The sequence below is a fragment of the Harpia harpyja genome, chromosome Z (genome assembly GCF_026419915.1).
Source record: "Harpia harpyja isolate bHarHar1 chromosome Z, bHarHar1 primary haplotype, whole genome shotgun sequence".
NCBI lineage: Eukaryota > Metazoa > Chordata > Aves > Accipitriformes > Accipitridae > Harpia > Harpia harpyja.
Genome location: NC_068969.1, coordinates 106,168,522 through 106,181,014, shown reverse-complemented (window position 1 = coordinate 106,181,014; position 12,493 = coordinate 106,168,522). Strand labels below are relative to the sequence as shown.

General features: G+C 43.1%; 1 protein-coding gene across 12 annotated transcripts in view; it reads left to right on the top strand.

Annotated features, from left to right (window-relative positions):
• UNC13B (unc-13 homolog B) overlaps positions 1–12,493 on the top strand; it is a 223,055-nt gene that overhangs the window by 32,837 nt on the left and 177,725 nt on the right. For all 12 annotated transcript variants that reach the window (XM_052776337.1, XM_052776339.1, XM_052776338.1 and 9 more), the window contains exons 4-5: positions 3,639–3,756; positions 4,768–4,891. In XM_052776337.1, the coding sequence (XP_052632297.1) occupies positions 3,639–3,756; positions 4,768–4,891 (242 nt within the window). The remainder of the gene's footprint in view (positions 1–3,638; positions 3,757–4,767; positions 4,892–12,493) is intronic.

Sequence of the window (12,493 nt, the reverse complement as noted above, 5' to 3'; positions counted from 1 at the left end):
TGTTGTTAGTACACTCAGGGCCTTGACATGGTGATCCCTGTTACCTCAGTGTGGGAGCTGCTTTTGTGTGTTGATGTTTTCTGCCATTGGCCTGATGTCCATGAATGTGTTTTCCAGGTCCCCTGCTGCAGCTTGAGGGGCTACGAGGCCCTGCCATGAGCAGGAGAACCAGTTTCAGCTCTCCCAGGGTTTCTGATGCAGCTGGCACTTCTGATTTGCTCTGGTCCTCATAGTCCTGACACATAGCCAGGGATTTCCCAGTATCTTTTAGAATGTTTTTTTTTTTTTTTTTTTTTTTTTTGCTGGTGGATGAATGACTCATTGATATATTGCATCTGCTTCTGTTTCTACAGCTTTGTAAGACAAAGTGAACTAAATTTACTAAATCCTGGACTCCAGGTGCTTTTCTCTGAACATGGCATGGACACTACTGTTGTGGGGGGAATGATGTTGTGTTCATCTTGTGGAGTCAAAGCTAGTGCTGCTGTTTTTGAGTGGGTCTGGGGTGTTTACATAGTATCTGTAGCAAGAGACCCACATGGGATTTTGTGAGTATGTTTCCCAATCCAGCAGCAGTTGGTTTTCCTCTGCCAAAAGTGGAAAGCTTTTGCCTCTGACTGAGGAGTTCACCTGAGTCGGTGCAGTGTTGGCATCATAGCTGTGCTCCCATCTACCTTGTTTGGTGGCAGTCTGCTTTTGGAGCAGCACATGAGGTGTGTGCTTCTGCACAGACAGTCTGGAGCCTATCCTTTGGCATCTGGTGAAATACGTGTGCTCCTGAATGCCACCATCTTCTCAGCTCTGCAGTTCCTGGTCAGACAGAGGCTGTGGTTATCACTGACGTAAACCATGCAGGACTGGGGTAAGGTTGGGGCAGGGAATTGTACCTGTCTGCCAAATCACAAACTGCCCAAACCCAAACTACTAACTCATTCTTCCTGTGATTTGTGCTGATCCTGTGGACAGGAACTAGCTTTAAACACGGCCAGCTACAGAGGAGGCTGCTCACCAGTCAGTTAAGAATGGCGCTTGTTTGTGTTGGACGATGGCTCTCACGGTTGCTCCTCCTCCTTCCCCTCAAACAGCTCCTGGAACTGCTGTCTGATATCAGCTGTGAGCTTAGCTAGCATGCTGTAAGGTCGCTGTGTCGCTCCGTAATTAGTTGCTAGGGGATATGAAAGCAGAATATTAGCTGAACTACCTCACCATTATCGTCAGTGCTTTAGCCAGGCAACAGCACAGTTGTTCTGATGCTTTTTTATAACAAAAATATTACATGTGGCAGGGAACTTGTTTTGCACTATCCTGTGTACATTAGGTTGTCCCAGGAGAAATAACACTGATGTTCCAATACTACTATTCACTGGTTTGCTCTTATTCTTTCTGGAGTTGGAAAAGGCTTTTGAACACCATAGTTTTTCCCGGAGGGAAGGATGCTTTTACTGTCTGTGTTTGTATTTATCTTTTTTATGAGGCATGGTAGAAGAATAGACTACAATCAAGAAAAGGTTTTCTGTCTGTGTTTGTTGTTTTTGCTTCCAAACTCCTTGTGAAACATAACACTTCAGAATTTGGGGCTCTGAGGTTGTTTGAGATTTGCTTATTTACTAGACAGTAAAACACTTTAATGTATTCTTTGGGGACATCTTCTAATTTTGAGGCAGCTTTAAAAGGACTGCATATTTGCAGCAAGCACCTCTTGAGTGAAAGTGCAAACTGGTGCTTAGAACATGATGATTAAATTGGTGTTGAAGTTGTTAGAAATGTCTTTAATTTAAATTCTATGTGCCTGTGGAAAGGGAGGGACACTAAATTCCAATCTCTGCTTTTGTTCTTTGAAGCTATTCTGCTTCTAACCAGAAGGTGGAGAAAGGGAGACACAAAGGCAATCAAAGCCACTGTACTGAAAATCTTTTTATTTTTTATTCTTATCTGGTGACCTGTCCTGTGGAGTTCTGTACAGAAGCCTATTGGATGTCTTATGATCAATGTCTTGCTCTGTCAATGTCTGTTGAAGCAAAGAACGGGGTTTTACAGTGTACCTGAAATAGAGTATTTCTTCCTTCCCTTCCCTTTCTGGCCTCACATTAGTCCAACCAGCAAAAAATCAGTCGTTTCTGTTTTTATTGCAAGTTTGTGCAGTCAGATAAATATCATCTTCCAAGAGGCAAGCAATAGGAGGGCAGAGCAGTGATGGTGCAGGTGACTAGTTGTTAGTTTGGCCATATTGAGTAGGCATATCCAAACAGAGGGAGCTGGAGACTCGATTTCAAGATGCTAGCCGTAAACTCATAACAAGCCTATGTAATAGCTTGATTTTGAACAATGTATACTGAGTCACCCAAGTACTGGACACTCCTGACCTTAATTCCTGTGTCTTAAACAAGAGCAGAAGCACTTGGGTTTAAAATAGATATTAATGTGCTCTGCTGTAGTTGCAGGGTTTGTCTTGAACCTTGTAGGTATGATATTATCTTTTAAAGTTGTAAGAATTCTCTGGGGCAAAGCTCAAATAGGTGCTGGGATTTGCAGCACTTCTTTTTTTTAGACATGATGGCAGTCTATAGAAATTAGTGACTGATGTGCTTTTAAATTCCCTTGATAAACTTAATGTGGATGCATTTGGACAGAAGGACAGCAGGCAGCGGTACTGTGTGTCCAAGATACCTACCTTTGGGGATTAGCGGTTGCACTAAAGGGAAGTCCCAAGCTCAGAGAAGTAGGAACAATAGCCTTTCTTCATGATAAGTGTGAGACAGTTGCATACCAACAGTCAGCTCAGGATTCTTCTCTACTTCATTGTTTTTACCAGCATTCAGGCTCTGCGTGTCTTACGCTGTTCCTAAGTAGGCATGTTATAAAGCAGCACAGAAGAGGGAGGCCTAAGTGCTATGAAGCATTGGGAAGAAGGGAATTTGAGATTCATCTGTGCCTTACTGAGAGGAAAGATGTTAATGAAAGCCTTCAGATAAGTATTTCCAAGAACTTGGCACTCAGTAGTCATGTGGCTATATTGCCGCTTGCTGCCAGAGATTCGCATGGCTCAAAGCCTTGCAGTGTCATGCAGAGGAAGAAGCTAGTGCTGGAGCAGAAGTGGTGCAACGCAGCGCTGAGCAATAGGTGGTGCTGCTGATGCAGCTATGCTGGTTTTGGGACTTACTTTTGGCATGTGGCAGCTCCATTCATAGGTAAGTATTGGCATGTTTGGACCTGCCAAAGTACGCTTGTGTTTCTGTGCTGTCAAGGGCAAGGAGACACCTACTTTGTTAGGTATGGGGTGCCTGATGACAAAGAACAGCTCACCTCTAGGTTTTGGCCCAAGATACAATTCCTCCTCCTGTGTACATAGCTGCAGAGACAAGTTCCTAACTGGCAGTCCGTGCATGACATAGTTCAGGGTTTTAGTTTTCAATCTTTGTGTAGTTAGTGTTAAACTGTGATAAATCAGTCATTAGAAACCAGTATTCCCTGTGAGTGTGAGCCACCTTGACCACACACTTCCAGAAGCTCTCTGTAGCTTGACACAGCTGTGTGGAAGAAGTTCACTGGTATAATCATGATAGTAATGCAGAACCTAAAGCAGAATTAGATTGTATTCTGTTTTTTTCTCACCTGTACTGCCTTTTCTTTTCTTGCAGTGAGATCAGTCGGCTGGACCTGGGCCTAATTGTTGAAGTATGGAACAAAGGACTGATCTGGGACACCCTGGTTGGGACCGTGTGGATTGCTCTGAAGGCCATTCACCAATCTGATGAGGTTAAACTGACACAAAAGCTTTATTTTGACAGCTCCAATGTTGATAGTTAACGAGTTACAAATCTGGCCTGGTGCAGCCCAGGACTGTGCTCCTCAGCAAAACTTACACTTGCAAAGTCAGGAAGGCTGTGTGAGGGGAGAGGGCTGTTGGCATCACATTGTTGTTTTTCTTTTTGAAGGAGGCTGCCAATAGTGAGACCAAAACTGAGCTGAAGTAGGAGTCTTCGGTCTTATTTCACTCACATGGACTCAAAAAGCAGGACTTAACCTGTTAAGGAACACATATAATTGACAAGTGTCTGAAGTCTTAAGGACTGACTGCTTAGTTTGGTGCTCAAATTTCTTTGAGTTCCTGCTAAAGACAGAGGGTGCCTGGGTAATAGACAAGCTGGCCTTTGAGGTGGGCCCAGAGCATGTCTACATCATCTTCTTAAAGCTTCTGGTTGCAGTTTTAGGGGGTGTCAAGTGGTGCTAATGTGAATTGAAAGAAGCAGGAAATGGGTTGCACCAATGTCTGTTACTGCCCTAACTACTGAATTGGGCGGTTCTTGCAGCTAAGCAGGACATGTCTGTTTTTTTACCTCAAATTTCAGGGCGTTTATTTAAAAGATTATTGAATTTGAGCAGGGAGAGAGAGTGTATATTTTCCATAAAGGAAAAGAGTGGCGATGCCCAGCAGCATGGCCATAAGGTCTAGCTGGTGCTTAGTTCCTCTGGCTGTCCAGGCACTCCTTGGTGCCTGCCTTTGAGGACTTAGCTTTACAGTTCCACTGAGAAGGCAGTAGTTCTCCTGGGACGTGTTTGCTGCTTGTCGTGTTAAAGGCCTTTGAGATTTGGAAGAAAACCTGCCAGCATGTGCTGAATGGATGTCATTTCATGTTAAAATTGGGTACCAGGCCTTGATAATACTGTAAGGCTCTTCCCAGAGTCTTTTGTCTTAGCAAAGGTGTGAGAGTTGCTGCATAAGGACCTGCCAGACTTGAAATTTCACCTGTGTCTTGTGATTCACAGGAAGGTCCTGGGGAGTGGTCTACGCTGGAGGCAGAAGTTGTAATGAAACATGATGAAATCTGTGGAACCAAAAACCCAACTCCTCATAAAATTTTGCTGGACACAAGATTTGAATTACCTTTTGGTGAGTGCATTTCAATAGCTTACACAGGGTGCTGACAATGGAGAGAAAGTGTTTGGGAGCAACTTGTGTTTTATAATCAAGTTGTGCTCATTCTCAGTTCAGTCAAAATAGTTCAGTGCAGATCAAATTGCTGGTGTTCAGTTCTTGTTTGGCTTCTTTCTGACAAGATCAGAATAAATGGGGAAGATTTGAAGATCTCTGAATACTGGAATGTTTAGACTAGCAGCAGTTTAAGAAACTATTAATACTATTTCAGGATTGTGCAGTCAGACATTTTGTTCCTGAGCAGGGAACATTCACTTCTTTGTATCTAGTCAAATATGGCTCTACAAGACGTCAAGTGCGTTGTTAGAGCTGTTCTGTGGTAGGTACACTTAAACCCTGTTAGAAGTGTGTGGTTCACTTAGTGAAACATTAGTGCTCAGTGCTCCTGAACATTATCATTAGCAGAGTATATAAATAACTTGGCATTATAAGAACTGCCTTTCTGGCAATTACTTGTGGTTGAATAGAATGTGGAAAAAATGTGTAGCTAATTGAGCAAACCCATGTCAAATAACATTGTGATTTTTTTATTTTATTTTATTTACTAAAAAACCCCAAACCAACCAAACAAAAAAAAATCCCAAACAAATAAAGAAACCCCAAAAGTAAGGCCTTAGCAAGAATGCATCCAAGGCTTACGTAGCTTCTCTTTCCAGCTCTTAGCTGACTCTTGGGACCAAGAACAGAGATGATGTTTTTGTGGCTCATTGTATTTTTTTTTCTGCATCGGGCATTGAAGTGTTTCATAGTTGTCTGTCATTGCAAGGCTCATTTCTCCCCCTCTGCCTGTTCCTTGTTTTATGCTGCTGAGCCCCTGGCAGTGTGAACAATATGTATCATGCCCTAAGCACTGGTGGAGCATTTTTACACCCATTGGCATTTGGCCAGCAACTGTCAGGACTGGCCATCTGTTGTGGAAAAAAGTTAGGTCATCTATTAGTTTTATACCCCCTTTCTGGGTGCCAGGGAGGATGCAGGCTTTGGCCCTGCAGCACTACAGTCACTACTAACAGTATGTTAAGCTCTAAGTGTACTATTTCTGAGTGCACAGTCCGCTGGATGGTGCAATTCAGGCTGAGTGCAGTGTTTTATAGATGTAAGAGGCACTGCTCTTTAACTACAGTCCAGTGTAGAAAAGGAAAAGGGAAAAGGTATCTGACCTCTCAGCTGTCTTGACAACTAAGCTGTCTAATGTTGGCCTGGAGCCATCCCTCTTCCTTGTGAAAATGTCCTGGTGATTCACTGCTACTGTCACCCTGTCAGTGGGAAGTTTATTACTGAAATTGCTTGTTACATAGGAAGAGGAACAACTTGCTTTCCTTCTGAGGTGAAACATTGGTTCTTTGGGGCAAGTGTTTAAGCTTCTGGGAGGGAGAGAACATAGCACATGTAGCTGAAGGCAAGGCTTGTAGCCGCTACCTTCTCATCTAAGTTCATTCTGATACAGTTGCTTGTAAACTGTCTCTGCTTTAGAAGAAAATGAAGTTCTGATGTCTCCCTATGTATTCAGAGGGTATCCAAAAGAGAATTTGTTTTCTTCTGCAATTCAAGTTTTGGTCTGCATTGCAGTTTGTGATTTTTTTTTTTTTTTTTCAAGTATAGGAAAACAGAATCCCTGTAAACCATTATGTGTTAGAGCATCTGGATTTAAAAAATAAAAAAATATTTCATGTAATAGTGTGTTTCCTCCCTACTGCTATACTCAAAACACAGGACTCTCTGTTCGTTTGTTTGTTTTGGTTTTTTTTAACTACTATTTAAAAATGTATGATGTTCTATAGAACATAGAGTTCTAAGAAGTAGGATTTCATGCAGAAAACTGAAAAAATTAAGTAAATAACAAGTTTATTGTGACTCTTCTGTTTTTAACACAATTGATCATTTAAATCACGTCTATTACTTATTCCTTTGCTTACTATGCCAGTACTGAAATAGCAGGAACTCCACACTGCTGTATTGAAGGGTTTTTATTTTAGAGTGTGAAAAGTTGTCTGCCTGTCCAGTGTTTCATAATGTCCAGGAAGAAATGGGTGCATTAGTTAGTTCTTTCAAGGCTCCTGCTGCTTTTCACTTGAAGAGTGCTGCAGTTTTTCTTGGATCTTCTCCATTTTCAGTCTGTCCTGCCATGGTGAGGTCAGAAGCAGGCTGAAAAGTGGTAGGCACAAAGAGTGTGAGATATTCCTTTAGAGATAGCATCCACCCATATCACCTTCTCCAGTGGTGCTTCCCTTCACACCATGCCCGAATGTCTCCTGCCATCAACTCTAGGATAGAGAAGGACCCTGCAAGATGGGTTAGGCTCTGTCTCCCTGCCCTTGCAGTACACTGAGACTTGGAGGGATGCATGGAGGTAGCTCAGCTCACATCACTGCCTCTGTATCTCTCCTGATGGATTTGCAGGTCAGTTTCCCTTTAAGTGGTAGGTAGCAGTATGGACTTTTTGTGCCCCACATGTTAAGACTGTGTTGTCATATGAGCTGGGAACTGCTGCTTTAAACCTACACAGAGAACTAAATGCATCACTGATCTGCTGTAGAAGTTCTTAAGTCAGCAGCTCTGTTGCTGTAGAGGTAATGTTTTAATAACAGCATGTTTGGAGTGACACTTAGGAACACTGTGTATGACGTTTTTTTTCCCAGGTGAAGATCTCCTGGCTATTGTAGATACAGAAGAAGTAGAGTGATATGTGTGCACACGTACAGCTTGTGCTACTTTCCAAGTCTGGTAAAATACAGCTGTCTGGGATAACAGCTTTAAAAAAATAGTGTGTTCTTCTGTTTGGCTGTGCTTCTGTGCTTTTTCTATCACTTCTGGCTGCTCTGTTTCATTTAAGTTAGATGATGCACACGGATGCAGTACCCCAGGTTATTCAGTCTGTGTATTTAAAATGTTTCATTGTATTTAGATGGAGCTTGAGAAGTTTTTAAGGGATTGTAAAAGAGAATGAATGAATTTGAAAGCCAGAAAAGCTGAAGTTCTTGGTGTAAAACATGATTGTATATGCAAAGAGGTTTAGAAACGGGTTTTGTTGTTTGCACTGTATTTTTCCTGGATTAGTTTGCTGCTTCTGCTTCCACCTGATATGTTCAAGATTATTCCTCCTTGGTATGTCTTTCCTGGTACTCTGGAGACTGGCAACAGCTAAAGCTGAAATAAATACAGAAGGTGCTGATGCTGCTAGTAGTAGTACATGATGCAGACAACTTTGGGTTTTTTGGTTTTGTTTTTTCTGAAGTTGGTTTTAAGTGTTTACCACGCTTGGAGTTGGGAAGCAATCATTTCCTACCAAAGGCTGGTGAAGGTTGTAGTCTCTGCTCCTGGTGATATAAAATAACCCTTCCTGAGGTCATCCAGGAGTTAAATTCTGTTAATGCCCGGATTTCTAATGGGACAAAGAACATCTATGGTGGCCTTGATATATCCTCCATGTATCGCATTGCACGTTCCAGATGCAGCTCTTGCGTTGTGTTTCAGTAGTGGTGTTAGTGTGACATTAGCTTGTGATGTACAGGCGAGAGAGCAGATCTGTGGGCCCTTCTGCGGTGAGCATGTGTGTGTGACGGACTGCAGTGCTGGGGACCAGACTGTCATCTCATGTTCTCTGCCAGTCCTATGTCCTTAAATGTTCAATGTCGCAGAAGCAGTATGACTGAAAATCCTCCTCCATGAAAGTGCAGCAAAGTGTGAGCATTTGAAATATGAAGTGTTAGTGAGAGCTGGTATTAACCCCTAGGGTGCAAAGCATTTTTATGCTTGGTAGTCTTTTAAAAATGGCAATAAACTGCTTTCTTGATGGGAGGAAGTGGTTGTTAGGGAAGACAGGCTGGAGCAGCTTTCTCCACTGATCATCTGTTTCTTCTCAGGAACAAGACAGACATGTCAAGGAAGGGAGACAGCTTTTTCTTCTTGGTTGGTTTAGAAAATTTGCTGGTAGGGAGAAGACAGTCTTTTTATTATTGTCTTGATGTGTGCTGCTTTTCAAGTGTAAAATTGTGCTGTTTAAAAGCAATTTTACTCTGTCCCCCTTTTTTAGAAGTGCCATGGCTATGTGCAAGTCCCTCACAGGATGGAGTACTCAAAAACGCTTTTGGCTCCCAAACTATAGTGGTTTGGGTCTGTGCCAGGCTGTTTCTAGTAGATAATTGGAGTGAAAATGCTTTTAGTGTTCTTACCACTCCCAGGCTGGGAGCATGCTGATCTGCATTCAGCCATCAGGTGGAGTAAATGTGCTTTGTGCTTTTATTGTCTTGGGAACTGTACAGAAAGAGAAGTGCTCAGTTCTGCAAAGTTATTTCAGTGAGAACTTCTGAAGATTCCCATACCTCTGGAAAGGGAAGAAATTGGGGCTGGGAAGAGAGGAAGCCAGGTGAAGGCTTGTAGGAAAGGGGGGAGAGAAAGGGCATCACTTTTACTTCCAGCACTTGTTCTCACTCATGCCGAGCTGGGGCATGCCCCAGCCCAGGACCTGCTACCTGGGAAAAATTCAGGTGGCACAAGGTGATGTGCAAGGAGTAGAGCAAGAAAGCTTTAGGGCTGAAACTCCTGGTTATTGCTGAGCTAGACATCTCTAAGTGGGAATACTGTTATGTTTAGGTACCTGAGGGGGTCTAACTGTGAGTGAAGTGGTCTGTACAGGTGCAGCAAATTCTCCTCTAATTCCTTCCTCAGTCTGATAAATCACTGTACTGCTGTGTCCCCATTTCTGTGGTGGTGCAGTGTATTAGGGTGTTAGGGCCCTGGGTGCACTGATAAGTCTTAATTGCTTTGAGCAGCCTCACCTGGGGCCTCCACCCACATCCCCTGCTCATGGGCCAGAAGTCCCACTTCAGCTCAGCTCTGAGCCTTCACTCCGGAGTGATGCTGTGGGAGTTGCTGATCCCCCACCTCAGCCATAGCCATGTCTGTGCCTGTTTATGCATCCCATAGGTCTGGGCCCAGATGTGGCCTGACTTCCTGGCTTGACCTCAGACCTGCTTTGTCACCATGGACCTGCCTGCCGATCTGGGTTCCTGATTGAACTTGGCCATAATCTCTGGGCCTACCCTGCTCACCTTGCTCAGGTGCTGTAGTTTGGGGCACTGGCTGGCAAGTCCGCTGCCCTGCCAGCCATGTGATCTCCTTTGCCTCCCCTCCATTAGGCAGTAGCCAGACTTCTCTGCTCCTTGACACCAGGAGCCCAGAGAAGACAGGGGGTTCAGCTTCCAGCTGAAGATGGCAGTAGGAGCAAGGACAGTAAAGCTTGCAACATTTTCCTGTTGGTATCAAATTAAGCAGCCCCAAAAGGTAGCGAACATATCTGCCCATCTTCTCTCTATCCTTGTTCAGCAGTTTTGTTTCACTGACATATGGCCTTGCTCCTCTTGTTTACCAAGCATGATGTCAGTAGAGTCCTGAGCTGGCATCAGATGGCCTCTGTTTGGACTAGTTCATCTTTTTATCTTGTAAGCAAAAGTTAATGTAGTGGAGTAACTTGCACTTGTAATCAAAGCTGAGCAGTGATGCAGGAGCTGGCCAGTGGACGTCGCCTTGCAAGCAGTCATTCTGTGATCTCTGCACTAGGGATTTCCATCCTCTGCATTCCAAAGAACCAGCTTCAACAAAACAGCTGACTGAGGTGAGACAAATGGATGATGAAACTAAAAAATAGTTATAAACTGCTTCCTCAAAAAATAAAGAATTCTGTCTCATTGGGCATTTCTTCTGAGCAGGTAACTTCACTCAAGTTCATAGGTCAGTTGCTCCTTGTTTGAGGTTTGCTGTGCAATAACTGTACTGTTGTTAGTATTCATGATAAGAGTTTCTCTAAGACCAAGAAGATGTCCTTAAAGCAGCCAGTATCTAGACAGTAGCAGATTTTTATGTCTGACTTGCATAAGAAGCTGTTTCAGTAGAATAGCAGCAATCCCGCACTAAAAATCTGTTTATGAAATGGGCACCTTGGATACAAGATAGAAACAACAGATCCGAGAGACACATGGTGCTCCTTGATGCCTGGGCATGCCACTAAACCATTGTCTATGGGAAAGCATTGAAGCCTATCCTGAGATAACTGCAGTTTCTGCAGTGTTGATGGTAGTCCATTGCTTCATCTCTCCTAGATCTCTTTGGTTTTGATTTCAGGCTCCAGAGTTGAGTTGTTTTGACTCCAACTTTAGTCCTCAGTGCGTGAGTTTTTCTTCATCTTTTAGAGAAGTGGTGGCTTTCAAAGACAAAATTCCGTAGGCTTGGCTTTAACATTTGGATTGCTTCAGGTCCTTGTTGGAGTTTGTCCTCCTAAATCTCATCAGGTTGTATGCTGATAGCCCTTCAGTTAATTGATGTCTTCTTTCTAGGTCAGTTCTGTCCAGATTTCCTTTGAATGCCATCCCTAATTTGTGCAGAGCTTATCTAATAAATCTGTGCAGCTGTGATCCACAGCCCTGATGATCAAAAGCATATATGTTTTTCAACTCTTGTAGTTGTGGAAAACCCTCTTATGTTTCTCTCACCTTGTTTTCTAATAGCATATTACAACAAAGCAATGTGCTGTACATCAGAAAGAGCAACTAACTCCATGTATTATGGTTAAAATAAATTACTCTGGTCTCCCTTCAAGCAAGGAGAAATAGGTTGTCTTTTTTCTACTTAATGCGGTTTTTCTAGAGCCAGGTACTAATTTTCCAGTTCCCTAAAACTTTCTCAAGTAGGGCCTGTTTTATCCCCCTTGTCTGGGTGAGACTAGTTGCATAAAAATACAGTGGTGTTTCTTACAAAGGTGTAGACGTTAATTCAGAGTCCACAGAAATACCTAGTGCTGAAACTTCAAATTCCACTAAATCTGGCATGTTCCTTGTTTTTGTTGAAAGTGGTTCATGTTCTAGGACACTGGCCACTTATCTCCAGATGTTTTGGAGTTACTGGCTTCATAAGATGATGGTTTGTGTGGCTGAGAGAGGACACATGTGGCAAAGATAACCCCTTTAAGTATAAGAGGAAAGCAATACTTGGTCCTTTCTGAAAGCATTGTAGGTCCCAATGGAATGCTCACCTGCCAATAAATCTTGTTCTTGATTCTCTCACGAGTGAGAGTGGATGTAACTTTTAGAACCACCTTTTCGTCAGGAGACCATCCCAGCCTACTTATCCCATTCCTGCAAACACATAGCTTAGGATATCATTGTGACTGTTCAGGAGGTACAGTTCACTGCAGGAAAACAAACTTGTTAGGTGTAAACTTCTTGGCTCCTGATGAGGCACCTGAGAGTGTAAAGAGTTACAAGAGGTGGGAAAACTAGCTGAACTGGTGGTATACTCATCCTCATTTGTCAGCTTGCAGGGTTGGTGGTGTCTAGCTGGAGTGGTCCCTCCACTTCCTTCCTGTGTGAGCTCTGAAGTTTCTGATTTGGTGCAGTTTTGGGCCATGAATAGCCGAATTTCAGAAGTCATTACTGTTAGGGGGATGTTGAGTGGCTAAACCCCCCCGCCCCAAACCCCTTTTTTTCCCTCTCTTCAATGATTTTACACTCCTCCACCCCTAAATAATTTACCTAATTCTCCTGGATTGAGAGCCTGACTGAT